Below are 17,011 nucleotides of genomic sequence, written 5' to 3'. Positions count from 1 at the left end.
GCTCATGAGGTAATGAAAATAAATTTACTCTTTGCGTTTCATCCATGGTTTTGTGATTGTTCTTGTGTCCTGCCTGTGTCAGCTCACGCAATAGTGGTTTTGCCGTTTACTGCAGATTTGAAAACATGAAGTAATGTCTGTATAAAGATTTTCAACTAAGAAACAAGTGTATAGAATCATTTAGGTTGGGAAAGATCATTGAGTCCAACTGTAAACCTAATGCTGCCAAGTCCACCACTAAACGATGTCCCTCAGCATCACATCTATATGTCTTTTAAATACCTCCAGGGATGGTGACTCAACCATTTCTCTGGGCAGCCTGTTCCAATGTTTGATAACACTTTCGGTGAAGAAATTTTTCCTAATATCCAATCTAAACCTCCCCTGGTACAATTTGAGGCCATTTCCTCTTGTCCCATCTCCTGTTACTTGGGAGAAGAGACCGACCCCCACCTGGCTACACCCTCCTTTCAGGGAGCTGTAGAGAGCGATAAGGTCTCCCCTCAGCCTCCTTTTCTCCAGGCTGAACACCCCCAGCTCCCTCAGACGCTCCTCATAAGGCTTGTGCTCCAGACCCCTCACCAGCTTCACTGCCCTTCTCTGGACCCGCTCCAGCACCTCAATGTCTGTTTTTGTGGTGAGGGGCCCAAAACTGGACACAGCCCTCGAGGTGGGGCCTCACCAGTGCCCAGTACAGGGGGCGATCACTGCCCTAGTCCTGCTGGCCACGCTATTTCTGATAAAAGCCAAGATGCTGTTGGCCCTCTTGGCCACCTGGCCACACTGCCAGCTCATATTTAGCCAGCTACCAACCAATCTGTATCTGAGATTAAATATTTTATTCATGAATTAAAAAGACTTTCATGTCCATGGTCTGCTAAAGGAGTGGGCCTGCAGACCTGCAGAAATGCTAGGTCTTCCCCAAGCTGTGCCTGGGGAAGCGGTGGTCCTCAGCACCTTGCCCTCTCCCACGTTCTCCGCAGGCCCCTGCGGGGGTTCCCACCTCCTTTTTTCTCTGCAGATCCACCGAGTTGCTTGCAAGACTGACACTTCATGTGCTTTGGTCAAATTGCAGGAAGCTGGAAAAACTGACACATTTTGGCAGAGACAGGGGTGTGAACACGTGGAGTTGACACATCTGAGGTGTCACAGAACAAAAATAGGAGCTGGGAGCAGACCGCAGACATGTGTCTGTCCATGTATGTGGTTTTATCCTATGGGCATGCTTATGTGGTACAAGAAGATGGAAATTTGCTCCCAGATTTTCAGATTGTGCTTTAAGATTTTAATTTAACTGTTTTAAATACTATTTAAAATTATTGTTCTTTTGTAGCAGTAATCTGTGGTTTAGAAATGCTAAAGCAGAGAAGTCAAACTCCTTTTATAAGGCAGCCTGCACTTGGTTCAAGCCACCTTCTGTAGAAGTTCCTATAATGCAGACGCTGTAAAGATAAAGTGGACAGGTAATTAAATGCACAAAACCAAAAGCAGTGTTCCTTTTCTCCTAACATACAGAGTACTGTTTATATTACAGAATAAATACAGAAATAAAAGATGAGACTAAGACATCAAAACTGAACTCTTGGTTTAACCCCAGGACTGCAAAGTCAAGGATGCCTAAGGCAGGGAAAACTTAAGTTATTTTGCTGACACTGTCACGATATTCACCAGTCTGCACCAGAGCTAATAAACTTTGCAAACCCAAAGGTGATTAATTTAGGTGCTGTGCTGCAAAGCATGGTTAGAACTCTGCTAGACTCAAGGCAGCATGTCCCTGCGGTGCTCTCTGGAGGTGTGTTACACTCCTGGCTCAGTTTGGCTCCACTCTAGGGAGCTCTGTGCATGCTAAAGGTCCTCAGACTGTCCCAAGAAGTTTGCTGGGTAACCCTGGGTTAGCATGTAATGGCTTATTAAGCCATATGTTTTGTAAATGTATTTCACTTAACCATGTTAAAAACAAGGGCTTAGACTTCTACCTTGAAACTATTGATTGGGTAATAAAGATAATTGTTTCTTAATGACACCCTGGAGCCTGTTCAACCACCAGGAGTCATCTCAGGGTCAGTATCACCAGGTGCTGACCTAGTTCCGCAAAGCTGGGATAGTCTGGCCGGGGGGATCCCACCACCTGCCCACAGAGCCAGCAGTCAAGACTAGTCCTGGCAGCCCATCACACACTTTCATAGAATCATAGAATAGTTTGGGTTGGAAGGAACCTTTAAGGGTCATCTAGTCCAACGCCCCTGCAACGAGCAGGGACATCTTCAACTAGATCAAGTTGCTAAGAGCCCCATCCAACCTGGCTTTGAACACCTCCAGGGATGGGGCATCTACCACCTCTCTGGGCAACCTGTTCCAGTGTCTCACCACCCTCATTGTAAAAAATTTCTTCCGTCTAGTCTAAATCTTCCCTCTTTCAGTTTAAAGCCATTACCCCTTGTCCTATCGCAACAGGCCCTGCTAAAAAGTTTGTCCCCATCTTTCTTATAAGCCCCCTTTAAATACTGAGAGGCCACAATAAGGTCTCCCGGAACCTTCTCTTCTCCAGGTTGAGCAACCCCAACTCTCTCAGCCTGTCCTCACAGGAGAGGTGGTCTATGCCTCTGATCATTTTTGTGACCTCCTCTGGACCTGCTGCAACAGGTCCATGCCTTTCCTATGCTGGGGACTCCAGAGCTGGACACAGAACTCCAGGTGGGGTCTCACGAGAGCGGAGTAGAGGGGGGGAATCACCTCCCTTGACCTGCTGGCCACGCTGCTTTTGATGCAGCCCAGGATATAGTTGGCCTTCTGGGGTGTGAGTGCATATTGTTGACTCATGTCCAGCATTTCATCCACCAGTACCCCCAAGTCCTTCTTGGCAGGACTACTCTCATCCTTCATCCCCCAGCCTGTGTCAATACCAGGGGTTGCCCCGACCCAGGTCTGCACCCTGCACTTGGCCTTGTTGAACCTCCTGAGGTTCACATGGGCGCACTTCTTGAGCTTGTCGAGGTCCCTCTAGATGGCATCCCATCCCTCAGGTGTGTCGAGAGGGAGGAAAGTTAAATATATGGAACACAAATACTGTCCGGGTGCCCCAGGAGCAAGCTCCTTCCTTCGGATGCAGAGTTCAGGTGGGCTCACAGAAGTCCCCTGGTGAGAACCAGGACTTCGTAGCGATTTAGACACACCAAAAGCCACCTGGGGTGGCGCCGGGAGTCCTTCATGTCCATTCCCCCCGGTGAGGGACGCTACCTCCGCTTGGGGCCGGGGGACCGCGGGGCGGGCGGGGCGCGCCCAGGTGCGCCGGGACGGGCGGAGCCTCCGCCGCCTGGCTGCGCAGCCCGCGGAAGGGCCGCCCCGCAGCCATGGGGCAGCGAGAGGCGCTGCCCGCCCGCTCGTCCTGCCGCACCGGTCAGTGCCTGCGCGGGCGCGGAGGGGGGAACCGGGAGGCGCGGGGCTGCGCGGCAGGTGCGCGGGGCTGGCGACGCGCGGCAGGTGCGCGGGGGAACGCGCGGCGCTGGGAAGGGGGAGGGGGCGCGGAAGGCGCGCGGGGGTGCGCGGAGGGGAGGGCGCGGTATGTGCGCGGCGCCGGTTCTGCGGCCCCTCCCGCGCTCCCTCTGCGACTCCTATCGCTATCGCGACTGCAGCCTTCGTCAGACTTTGCTGCGCCGTGACGTCACGCAGTTGTTTTCCCGGGAGTGCGGCGTCGGGGAGGCTCCTGCCCTTCTTCGACCGAGGTCGCTTCATGCCTGAACGCTCTTTTCGGCATCTTTTGTGTGCTTTTGTGATGGGGGGGGGGTGTGTGTGTCCCTTGCCACTTCCCGGCACATCCTGCTTTTGGCCCCAGTAGCCAGGCCTTGGCCAAAGTGGGCTTGGGGTTTCCCAGGTGATGGAGACCGGCATTTCATGTCCCTGCCAGGTGTGAGCTGACCCGTGAGCGCAATAAAAATGGTCAAATTGCATGTCTAATCGGAGCAAATAGTTTTCCAGATGACTTAGGACCAGGATCTTCAGGGGCAGGTTAAAAGCGAAGCTGGCTGTTGCTAACGAACCAGGACTGCAAACCGACAGCGAGTTAACCTTGCTAGAAAGGAATGTGTAGTACTGGGCTGGCCGATCTACCTGACTGAGAGCATATTTAGGTATTGGAGAAAACATTTTTGGATTTAGCTGAATGGTAAAAATACTTTAGAAGTTACAACAGTGCCTGCCTGAGCGCAGACTGGTTTCCTGTTGCTACCGACTTTGAGTCAGAGCTGGGGGAGTTTGTGTCAGCAAGGAGGGGTTCTGCTGACAGGTTCGTGTTTGTTGACATTTGGAAGTGGGAGGTGAAACTCGCTGAGCTACAGAAACTGGGTGCTGAGCAAGCCAGGCGGCCTCAGAGGTTTGTCACCTTCCTCGGTCCTTCCAGGTAGTCTTCAGACTGGTCGCAGTGGGCAATAAAGTTATAGTAATTCCTGGATCAGCCTCCTCCTCCCAGCTCTCGGGTCGTTCTTTGATCAGTGGAGTGACGTACCACCTTACATGGAAGTGGAACAAATGACACATCTTTTTAAAACTAGAAAAAAGCTTATCAGTGCAATAAATGGAGATCACAACTATTCAAATCGACTCTTCTCGGCTGGCAGACGGAACAGGCGAAAAATCCAACGTCTCTTTGTAAAAGTGAGCAAAGATGGCATTTCACAAAGGAGAGAAACATCCTGTGGCAGTCACTGAGTGACTTGCTGCAGATTAAACAAGGCGTGATTAAATTTTCATTATTCGATGTTGTAAAGTCTGACGGGGACTGAAAAACTTATGAATCAGTAGAAAAAGTAGTAGTAGTGTCATACGGAAGGGAATAAGCCTGCCGTTCGCCTACAGCTCAATGGAAGTACGCCGTTCACAAAAAGGGGGGGAAGAGAGTTACTTTCTTCACTTTAGAAACCCGACACGCTGATAAAAAGCTGCCTTTACCATTGCAGGTAGTTAGAAGACCATACTTATCAAGAGTCTTTGTCTCAATGCTTTCTTTTAATTAAAGGCAAGAGCTGTTGCTGCTTCTCCCGTAAAGCCTGTAGAAGCTGCGTGGTGGAGGTACAGGTGTCACCGGTCTGGTTTAGCATCCTTAGAAGGCATGGAGAGCCCAGGGATTCATTCACTGGCAACCTCCCTGCTTTTTTGCCTTGCTCTGATGTTGAGTTACCCAAGAGAAACATTTACGCCTAAAGAACTTCTCTGTAATTTTCTTTTATAATTTAATCTTTAATAATTACGTCAAAACTTAAGTGTCTGTAAAATTTTCTTCTTCTGAGACTGCTAACACTTTAGGATTTTAAAATACTTTCAGATACAGATGCAAATCCCATTTCCTTTACATTATCCAATTGCAACTTCTAGTAATGATAAGATGGCAGAATACTATCTGCCCTCCACGCTATGCAAAAGTAGTTTCGTGTACTTGTAAATTCTTTAAGATTTCCATCTTCAGCTGCAGAATACGGACATAATGGTCCCCCATCTCATGGGATCATTTTTACAAAGTCTGGTTTAGCAATACAGAACAACTCCTGTTATACAGAAACTCCCTCAGCAAACAAGGAAACGTGAAAATCAAATTAGAACTTCCTGTAGTCTGTCTGTTGCGCAGTATGGCATGGGAAAACTGGGAGCAGGTACTCATTCCAGTTCCTTACTTGTAACAGGTGGTGTCTCCCAGTGTTAATATCAGCAGTGTCAGCTGCAAATGAAGGTATGATATCAAATTTCATACTGCTTTCAGTACTTTTTGATATTTTAAATAGCCCTTCCTAAACAGTATTAGGTGAATTATCCAAGGCTGCTTATTGTTAATTGTGCAGTGAAGTACTTTTGACAGAACGTTCATCTTTCCAGAGCTTAGGTATGAACAGACACAGAGGCACATCCTTTCTACCAAGCGTTTTGGTGTTTTCCTAGTGTTTTTTTCAGTTGGGTGAAAAGAAGAAAAAAAAAAAAAAGTGAGCATATTACTGATGGTGCCACTCAGCAGGATGAATCATTCATGTGTCATTTTAATTACAGGGGAAGCACGGAAAGCGAAATTATTTGTTGCATCCAGTGCTTTATATGAATCACAATGGACTGAGCTTCTGTACATCAGCTGTTTTGTATTTTAACATGTCTTCACCACAAAACCTTTCTTTCCAAAAAGGTTGTCCTCCAGAGCTATTCCAGACTACATTCTCAGATCCACCGCAGCCTACCATGAGAAACGGTGAAACCGTCAGCCCTGTTGCAGCATTCCTGCCTGACCCCTGCTGCCCCATGCAAAATAACCACTCCTTTCATTCTTGGAAATACAATGCCTCTTCTTCCTTTAAAAACCACGTGTAGGCTGATGGCAATGGCATCATTCCCACAGGCTGTCGTGACAGTGATGCTGATAAGGCTTGGCTGGTGGAGAGCGTGAAGCTTCACTTTGAGCAACCTGGTCTAGTGGGAGGTGTCCCTGCCCATGGCAGGGGCGTTGGAAGTAGGTGATCTTTAAGGTCCCTTCCAACCCAAACCATTCTGTGATTCAGTCTTAGCTCAGGGTCAGCTGGCTCTGCAGCTGGGTCGCAGGGGTAGCCAGGGGGACTGTCCCCTGCAGGCCGTGGTCTTCCTCCAGCTAGGCGTTGTCAAGGTTGGATGAAAATTGCTCTGAGGTGTAACGAGGCCTCCACCTCAAAATTTTACGAGTGGCTAAAGTAGATCTGCCTCACACTGAACAACTTTAATAAAGCGTATTAGTGCCCACATGCAGTAAGGGTTTGCGCCTTATATAGATATTTCTTTTTATTTGTCATTTCCAAATCTCAGCAGAAGCCTGGAATAACAGCAGATTTACTCTAGCAGGCAAAGTCTGGAATAAGGAATTTGTCTATGTGTTTGTATTTTTGGGGATGTGGTCTCTGCACAGCACAAAAGCAGCCTTTCTTTGTGAGATTTCAGGTTAGCTTATACAATTCAGTTAGAATTTTACATTGAAGATAATATTTTAATGTTGTGTGCCTTGGTATTGGCTTCATCGCTTGACTGAGCCAATGTAATGGGAAAAAAAAAATTAAAAAAAAAAAAAAAGGTACGCACCTGTGAATTAGAGGAGTGGGTAATGGCCTGGGACAGCATCGGGTATGTTATGTGGATTTTGTGGATTATTTGCACCATCAGAAATGGCAAGTGCTCTGGGAAGACATGGAAAAGAGTAAGCAGAGCGAGGACGGGGCTCCCCCAGAGCCATGCCTGGTTCATGAATCACTTGTCCTCCTTTTTCTCCTCCCAGGGGCCGTGCTCTCTTTCACTTGCCATGACTCCTGCCAAGCATGGTGCCAGATCATCAACGTCTCTGAATCACGCTTTTCTCTCCTCGCCTCGATGGACGTGACTCTCAATGAAACGAACTGGAGCATTTCCACCTCTGCTGGAAGCAAATATCGCCTCTACGTTGGCTTGGCTTTGGCGATAAGTTCCAGTATCTTTATTGGTTCTAGTTTCATACTGAAGAAGAAAGGACTTTTGAAACTGGCAGAGAAAGGAGTGCCCCGAGCTGGTAAGCGCTGGTGCCTGCCTCGCCCCTGCTCCTGGGGACACAAACGCCTCTTAGAACTTGGCAAAATTAAGGTTCAACTCACAGATCACACATTTAAAACCGTTACAGTTGGAAAACTGACGTACTTTAATAGCAATCCGAAGTTCTATCTTGGCTAGGGGTGGAAATACAGTATTATTTCTCTGCGTGTGATTACAGGGCCTGGGATTTCAGAATTCCTAGGGCTATGGGGGCAGCGCTGGGTATTAAATCTAGTAAGTTGTTGATGTTTCCTCCCTGACAGCAATTAGATACCAAATAAAATTCTCCATTCATCCTACCCTTCAAAATGCCTTTCTCTCTCTTTTTTTTCCGTCTTTTTTCCCCCTCATTTGAGATGGAAAGTCTTAAAATGGTAACTAGGTTTAGGATTATTTTTTTTAAAAGGAAGTGCAATGAGCTGTAGAAAGGATACCCATTACCAAAGTTTCTAGAGTTAGTACAACTATTCTTTCATCAACGTCAACAGATGAAGATCTAGAAAAAGGCCTGTTGGACAAATTCCATCATTCCCTTTGCATAGATTTAAATATATAGCATTAGCAGTTTTTATGTTGTTTGTTGTATTTATTGCAATATACTGTTCCAGAGAATTCGGTTATTTGAAAGAAATGTGTTAGTGCATGTTCAATATACTTACATTTTATGTCAAAAAAAAATGCATTCAGTGGTATTTTTCTTTCTAATTTCTCTCAATTTAACATATAAGCAGAGTCAAAATGCAGCTGACTCTGTATGAATATATTGGATCTGACCTGGGGAAGCCCTTCGAAGCATTTCTTAAGCTTCCTAACAACCTTCATGGACATTTTACTTTTGCTTGGAAATTTCCCTTTTGTCAAATACCACTTTTCAGAAGTCCAAGCCACAATGCAGTAGAGCTATTGTCATTAAAAATGACAGTCAAAATCAAACAAAAAATTCTTCATGCCACATGCAGATAACATGCTCTTTCAGTACTTTATATGGCTAGGGGCAAACGTGAAGCTGTAGTTTAGTTTATTATAATAAGGTGATCACTTTCTTCTAAGATTATTTTTTCCACTTTCAGGACAGGGTGGATATTCTTATTTGAAGGAATGGCTGTGGTGGGCTGGATTGCTTTCAAGTAAGTCACCTCTTTCCTCCCAACCTATAATGTGAATGTTATATAAAGCAGATTGTTTTAAACAGATTTATTCCCTGATTTTTCACTCCCCTCACTTAAAAGAAATGCGTCTGCAATCTCCTTTACGACAGAAGCTGGTTTGATATCCTATCTCTCAAATACTGTGTTTGTTCTTTGCAGAATAACAACTTTTTCTTTAATATCCAGTCAAAAGCAATGGGATTGAATCTGTCCAGCTTCTAGGAGTATTTAGGGGAAAAGTCATAGAATTGTTAGGGTTGGAAGGGACCTTAAAGATCATCTAGTTCCAACCCCCTGCCATGGGCAGGGACACCTCCCACTAGATCACATTGCTCAGAGCCCCATCCAGCCTGGCCTTAGAAACTTCCAGGGATGGGGCTTCCACCACCTCTCTGGGCAACCTGTTCCAGTGTCTCACCACCCTCATGGTGAAGAACCTCTTCCTGATGTCCAGTCTGAATCGACCCATCTCTAGTTTTAATCCATCCCCTCTAGTCCTACCATTACCCGGCATCCTAAAAAGTCCCTCACCATCTTTCTTGTAGGCCCCCTTAAGATACTGGTAGGCCACTATAAGGTCTCCTCGGAGCCTTCTCTTCTCCAGGCTGAACAACCCCAACTCCCTCAGCCTGTCCTCATGGGAGAGGTGCTCCAGCCCTCTGATCATACTCATTGCCCTTCTCTGGACACATTCGAGCACGTCCATATCTCTCTTGTAGTAGGGGCTCCAGAATTGGACGCAGTACTCCAGGTGGGGTCTCACGACAATGGAGTAGAGGGGGAGAATCACCTCCCTCAACCTGCTGGCCACGCTTCTCCTGATGCAGCCCAGGATACAATTGGCTTTCTGGGCTGCAAGTGCACACTGATGGCTCATGTTGAGCCACTCCTCCACCAGCACCCCAAAGTCCTTGTCTTCAGGGCTGCTCTCAAGCCAGTCGCAGCCCAGCCTATATCGGTGCTTGGGATTGCCCCGACGCAGATGGAGGACCTCGCACTTGGTCTTGTTGAACTTCAGAAAAGTATTTAGCTTTCTTCAGCCTTTGTGATGTCCAGAGGAGGTTAGATAATTTTGAAAGGAAAACTTGCTTATATAGTGTAGAAAAAAGATTTTGGTTTATATTGGCTATCATACAAAACATTTATATTGATGTTCCATTTATTCCTCCCCGCCACCTCAACCTGATCCAAATGTTCTTTCTTCTGCAGTGGGATTAGGAGAAGCTGCAAACTTTGCTGCTTACGCCTTTGCACCTGCAACCTTAGTTACCCCCTTGGGTGCACTGAGTGTTCTCATAAGGTTAGTACAAGCTGGGAGCAAACCCTGACAGATGAACCATTCACTGCGTGAGGGGAAAGTACTGTCTTTGGCTGAAAGTAGAGAATTTTACTAAGAAAACCGAAACGCAATATATGGACAAAAAATGCTTTTTCTTCCTTGGTGGAAAGGTCCCGTTCTTATTTAGAACTGAATTTTCTGGGTAGGGGGAATGAGAAGTCTTGTTCCAAAGACTAGTAAATGCTTTCCCAACAGCCTTCCACCTATATTATAAAGTATTTCTTATCAGCATATACCAGGTGCACTGCTGATGCACGGTGGTAGAAGGCTGTAATTCATCTCTTCCTAGAAAACTGAAGGTTTCTTCAGGAGTCTTATCCTGGTCTTTAGTTTTGAAAAAGACTTCAAAAGAAAATACAGTATTTCGTTGTTAAAATGTTTTCAAAAACATTTATTTTTTTATAGGAGCATAATTTCATATTAAGGCACACTTAGTAAGCATTTTGGGTTTGTTCGGTCTTTTCCAAGTCCTTCTGGAAAGACGGGAAAGAGAATTCTAGCTTTTTTAATATCCACAGTTAAAATTTGTGGTGGTTTTGCAATACGAATGCCCTTCGTATTATTTCCGATGTATGAAGAAACAAATACTTTCCAAGTACTTAAGCACATGCATTAAATATGGCTATCACAGAAGCAGAAGAGACATGGATTACGCTTACAATGAAAGTTCTGGGAAATAATTTAGTAGCAAAATGGAATTACTGTATTTTAAATGTAAAACTCGGGTCTTAAAAATAAGAGTATACTATATGAAACGTTGCATTTCAAACCAACCCGGGCTGTGTATTTATTATTTTTTTAAGATGCTTGTAGTAATCTAACTGCTAAAAATGCAGCTGTTCTGCTGTAGCAAAACCAGTGTAACTCTGTCACCTACAGATGTGCTGGGATCGGCGCGTAGGTAGATGCAGACTAACTGTCTGCCTGGCTGCTGCTTTGTGAGACAGCCTGAGTTTTAAGGTCCTCACCTTTGATGTGGGTAGCAATCTTTCCAATTTTCGTGAAACAGAGAGGTTGTGAGAACTTCATGTCAGTGAGCTCATTACCCTTGTGCGAAAAAAAAAATAGCTGTAATTTGATCAGTGGGTTGAAAAACTATTTGTGAGGGCACCCACACCCTGTTAAGCCTGTGTCTGTGCCTAAGGTTGTGCTCTAGCTGGCTGATTGTGGGTCCTTTGAGGTAGCCTCATTTGGGCCATGATGTTATCCTTAGGTTAAATCTTGAAGCCCTTGGAGAGCCCTGGGTCAGCCCTCTTCAAAGGGGGAGATTTGCCTTCTCTGTGTTTTTGGGGGAGTCCTGGCAAGCCAGGCAGAAACTGTGCCAGGGTGGGAGAGCCTGAGGAGGGATGAGGAACGGTTTCCAAAATTTGTGTGCATTGGTTCTAATGGCAACTGGAGTGCTTTAAACCTTTTTTGGAAGAAAGTAACAGCCCCTGTGGTCGATCTACAGGTGTGTGAGAGTGCATGCCCCTGACCGAAGCAATTAGCAGTGAGAAGTTCCTTGAGCAATTGGGACCTTTTACAACCCAGAAGGGAGGGATCAGGGTTACTAACCCATCCCTAAAACCTGACCTGACCCTCATGGTCCTGGCCAGCCTTCTTGCAAAACTTAAAATTTGATTGTTTCAGGGTGGTTTCCCGTATATCCAAATTCAGAAGGGTTTTTGAATTACTATCATGTTACACAGATGAATTTTAAATATCTCGCATGGATGGTGTAGACTGAACCTTTTATTTATATTTTGCCAAACAGTGCTATATTGTCATCCTATTTTTTAAATGAGAAGCTGAATATTCATGGGAAGCTGGGCTGTGTACTAAGCATTTTGGGGTCAACCGTCATGGTTATTCACGCCCCTGAGGAGGAGGAGGTCACCTCGCTGGACGAGATGGAAAGCAAGCTGCAAGATCCAGGTCTGTATGCAATCGTAGTGAACTTGTGCTACAGTTCATAGAGAAGCCTTCAGGATGCTGAATAACTTTTAGCATGTACTTGGACATAGTCTGGTATTTTCTCTCACGTCCATTACTGTTCTTCCTTTTCCTGTTTCTTACAGTGTTTGTTACGTTTGCGGTCCTCCTAACAGTTGTTGCCCTCGTGCTGATTTTTATCGTGGCTCCAAGGAAAGGTCAGACAAATATACTGATCTACATTTTAATTTGCTCACTCATTGGTGCCTTCTCTGTCTCGTCTGTGAAAGGCCTGGGCATTGCCATTAAAGAATTGCTGCAGTGGAAGCCAGTTTATCGACGTCCATTGGTTTACGTTTTGGTGGGCATCTTGGTGCTCTCAGTCAGCACTCAGATCAACTATCTCAACAAAGCCTTGGACGTGTTCAATACATCTCTAGTGACACCTGTTTATTACGTGTGTTTCACCACGACAGTTGTGACGTGCTCCATCATCCTATTCAAGGAGTGGAGTAGTATGGACCTGGGTGATATCATTGGAACCCTGAGTGGATTCTGCAGTATCATCATAGGCATTTTTCTATTGCACGCTTTCAAAAATACTGATATCACCTGGCGCCAGCTGATGTCTGCTGTTGCCAAAGAACCATCATTACCACACCGTGAATGCGAAACCTGTCACACTTTACTGGAGAGCATGGAAGACCCAGCTTTGGCATACGAGGAGGAGAATGTTGCATTCAGTTAATGAAACTCTAAAGTGGTGTGTTCATCATCGAAGCGTCATGAATTGCAGATGCAGCCCACCTGTGTCTACCAGAATGCTGCTCTTTTCTGCAATCCTCTGGACAACTGTCTGTAAGGCCAGTTAAGTGTGGGCCACTTCTCTGTGCCAGCTGTTGGTAGTAATGAATGAAAATGCTCAGTAATTAACATGAGAGACGGAAACCTGGTGGTGATTGCATGTCAGGCAATGAACAACCTTGTCCTTTTTTTTTTTTTATGCAGCATCTCCTATTGGAGAATTTTGGGAGAAAATATTGGCCTTTGTAAGCTATATTTACAAAGGGCCATTTTGCCATCGTGATAAAAGGTAATCCTTACTGAAGTGACAAGCGCTCTGCTCTTATCTTCGTGATGGCCTTAGTATTTCAGGCTTTCTTTATATTTTTATAGTTTATTGCCAAGCAAACTTGTAGATAGTCTACCTGAAGGATGTTCATTGGAGATATAATATGAAGAAAATATTGTTTAATGCGCTTAGCTTTCAATATAAAATTTTATGCAAGTTTTTTTTCATTTTTCACGACCCACTAATGAATCTCAAAGCCAACAAAAAATTGTAGTTCTTGGTAGCCATTCTCCTTCAAAATTCACTTTTTAACAGCAAAGTCTTAGCTTTTCTACCTTAGGAGTTCTGAATGGATTGCAAATCCCCAGATGTGCATGTACCTCTTTATTTCAAAATTATCACCAAGTTACATTTTAAGGAAGAGCACATTCATTAGAGGCCTGAACACTGTTCCTGTTCGCTTAAAAAAATTGCATAAAATAAAAGAATAAATTAGTTGAAGTCAGAAAAAACCTGAAATGTGCATTTAAGAATTTCCACTCTGTTTTATACTACTTTGAGGCTTAAAAGGGACTTTACTTATTTCCATACTTTTTCCTAATATTGACATCTGTTCATCAAAAGCCATTTAGGCTTTTCAAAATTTTTTCCTTGTTTTCCAGAAAGATATCAGTGTTTTTTAATAGCAAAACAGTCCTGTTATTTTATATTCCGTTATAAAACCAAAATCCATTTTCCAATCTATGCGCTATTTCTAATGCCAGGTGAAGGAAGGGCTGTAAACAAGGGGTGAGAAACTTCAAAACATCTTTTGTTGTAGTTTCACCTTTTCATCTTTTCTAAAAATGAGTGTTTACCTCTATTAGATGTTTTAGCTATTAATCTACCGTAGGCCTGCAGATTAGTATCTGTACCACAGCGCGCTCGTCGGTTGTGGTCACTGATCTTTATCTCCCCAAAACAGCTTGCGCAGTCCATGGTTTACTCATTACAATGCCCTTTGTTGGCACTTTGTGAGCAAGAATGTACCTTCGGCAATCAGATGTGCGGGTCGTGACGAGCTCATCAGAAAGGTAGTATTTCCGATTCTTGGGTTTTTAAAGTGTGAGTCCAGAACCTTTGCCAGAGGACGCTGGCATGTCAGCTATTAAAATTTGATTTTAATCAGCTGAGATTTATGTGCCAAGCGGAACCTCCTCATGAAGCAGGCTGTATATTCTCTGATGTGCAACGGGTGTAGTAAAAGTAGACACTTCGTAGTGTCTTGATAGCGAATTGTTCAGCGAAAGAAAGATCATAATTTAGCTGTAAGAACAAAAGTGCTGCTACTAATATTTCTTATATGTTTGTGTGGTGCAAAGTTTAAGTACTTCCTTTTTGAAAGTTGTTCATGAAACATCTGGCTTGTTAATGATTTTTAACGATAGCTTTAGAAGCTGTCAAAAACTAGAAAGTAACACTAGGGATACTGGCTTACAGTTATTTGTAAATGGCAAGCACCTTTTTTTTCACTTGGATAGGTTTGTTGTTGGCATACCTACGGGAGGAGGTAGAAATTGTATCAAGCACTTGCACCTTATTTCTAAACCCTCATTTTTACAGCGAAGAGCATATCTAAAAAATGTGATACGGAAAAGTTTGTCTGGTTCTTCTGCTCACAGTACTCTATAAAATATTGCAGGTAATCTTGCCAATGTAAAGAGAAGCCCAGAAGATGTCATTAGGCAATTGATATTTAGGTTGTTACCTGTGATTACCCAGTTTGAGAAGGACACTCAATAGTGCTGGAGGTGGCAGCACCGTTACCCCAGCAAAAGAGACATTTTCACAGAACTTGAAAATATTTGTACTTTCCTTGAAATGACAAGTACTTGCCTTGAAAATATAATGACAATGTACAGCTTTGGAATGTTTTTCCGCTTTCCAAGTGATGAGACTTGCAGCAATTCTTTGCTGTTAAAATGCACGTATTAGAAATGCTTCAGAGAAGAAAATATATAAACAGAGTTCCATTACTACTTAAGTAATGTTGAGAATACTTCGGCTTTATCAGCCAAATTCAAGCCACAAAATCTTTATAGTTAAAAGCAGGTAATACAAATAATAGAAAGACTAAAGTTGGAGTTTTCTTTACAGTTTGCCTTTTAACAAAAACTTGCATTGCTTTGCACTGTGAATTACTCATACAACTTAAAGAATAACTGAAGAAAATATTGATTGACCCTAAAGAGAGAAAAAGACATCCCTTTGCGTAGCTGGTAGCCCCTGTATTTACTTGTACAGTCATCACTGGTGTCACCAAATGGGTTATTTATATGAAAAAGCAACCAGTCCAATCCTTGAATGGATGTGTGTAGGCATGTTTTTAGGATAAGTAGTAATACTTTCTTTAAGAAGGGTCTGGGCTCTTTTTATACCAAGTCTGGTCTCTTTTTATACCAACTCCTGACAGTCAATTCACTTATACCGAGCAAAAATTCTGCATTTTCTACCAGACCTGCGTATCTGCTTTTATACGTAAGTAACATCTACTAGGAAAATAATGTTATTTTCTTACAATTCAGAAAACCAAAGTTAATGCTTATTTTCATGGTGTACAGGAAGTCTATCATGTCAAGAAGTAACTTATTATCTTTTTGTATAAAACTGTTTTGCTATAAGAGATGTTATTTTTGAAAATGTTTATATTTAGTTATCAATTTGGAATAATTTGAATTTTTAGTGAAATTTCGCTAATATTTCTCTTGTAATAAATTATTCATTGATTAAGTACTGAATGATCTGTGGTTTTTAAACAAGGGATAAAAAGGAGTGCAATTCATATTTCTGTAAGCATTTAAATGCTATCATCTGATAGACCCAGAGCGAATGATCTTGGTTTTAGCTGCTGGTCCTGTGCATGCATAAGTGGATTGCAGTTGAAGGTCTGGCTGATGTCCTTTCAGTTCACGTGCCATCTGACCTGCTCATGATGATCATGACCTTCTTTTAGTAGCTTTGACTTTTACTAGTTTTCCTGATAGGAAAGAAAATTTTCTACTTCCCTAGAAAAGACATGTGTGAAACTACTATATATTCACCTTGAACTAAGAAGTCCGTAATGTTGTGATGGAACTGGAGGGAAGAGTGTGGGAAGATCAAGAGGTTTTAGCTTCTCTTACAAAATTACTCAGTTTGTTCAGATGTGTTATGTTTGCCCTGATGTTCTGTAGAAAGCATCAGCCAGGAACACTTAATGCTGATGATTAGTAGTCAAAAGACATGAATTCTGACCAACAAAAGTAATTGGCAAGTGAAAATACCTTCCCTTCTAAATTAGGGACAAAAACCCCAAAGCTGATGTATTAGGGATCTCGTTCTCATGGCCAGTCTCAATGGAGAGTATTTCAGTGAGTTGTCAGGTTTTCCAGGCAGGGAAATGAAGAATATTATCTAAAGTAATTTGAAGTGTTTTGGAAAGTAGGGGTGATGGTTAAGAACTTGAACAAAGTAAACCTCAGAGGCAATACATTGCTAACCAAATTATGGCTTTTAAATGCTGATACAAAACAAATCATGGCAGCTACTCATTACCACCGTACCTCAGGACAAATTAATGGGCCATTACATTCATTACATAGCTGTGCTGATTAAATGTGGGTAGGTCAAGAAGGCTTGGATAGGTTAAATAATCTGCAGGGAATTTGGGAGGGAAGTGCCTGGGTTATTACTTTCTGTAGAAACCTGTTCTACCATCTTCCTTTACCTGCCGCCTCCCCAGCCATGATTAAAACAGCCGGGCTGTAAAAAATTTCCATCCCAAAGAGTACTTGACTCAAAACTTCACCCTCTTTATGCATCACGGTTGCATCCTGGAACTATACAGGGATTTATATACTCCTAGCGAGTGCCATTCTCTTACTGTTTAAATTCAAAAACTGGCAAGTTTGTTAGAAAGTATTCTTTTAGCAGAGCGGGTTTCCCGTAGCTGACTCCTTTCTGGCA

General features: G+C 43.5%; 1 protein-coding gene across 1 annotated transcript; it reads left to right on the top strand.

Annotated features, from left to right (window-relative positions):
• The first annotated feature begins 3,285 nt into the window (after nt 1-3,285).
• On the top strand, nt 3,286-15,646 carry NIPAL1 (NIPA like domain containing 1). The gene is made up of 6 exons (XM_054204246.1): nt 3,286-3,396; nt 7,271-7,537; nt 8,628-8,684; nt 9,915-10,005; nt 11,798-11,958; nt 12,102-15,646. Exons 1-6 carry the CDS (start codon nt 3,351-3,353, stop codon nt 12,701-12,703), a joined length of 1,224 nt encoding a protein of 407 aa, XP_054060221.1. The 5' UTR covers nt 3,286-3,350; the 3' UTR covers nt 12,704-15,646.
• The last annotated feature ends 1,365 nt before the right edge of the window (nt 15,647-17,011 follow it).

Source organism: Rissa tridactyla, chromosome 5 (assembly GCF_028500815.1).
Source record: "Rissa tridactyla isolate bRisTri1 chromosome 5, bRisTri1.patW.cur.20221130, whole genome shotgun sequence".
Taxonomy (NCBI): domain Eukaryota; kingdom Metazoa; phylum Chordata; class Aves; order Charadriiformes; family Laridae; genus Rissa; species Rissa tridactyla.
This window is presented reverse-complemented; position numbering and strand designations above follow the sequence as displayed.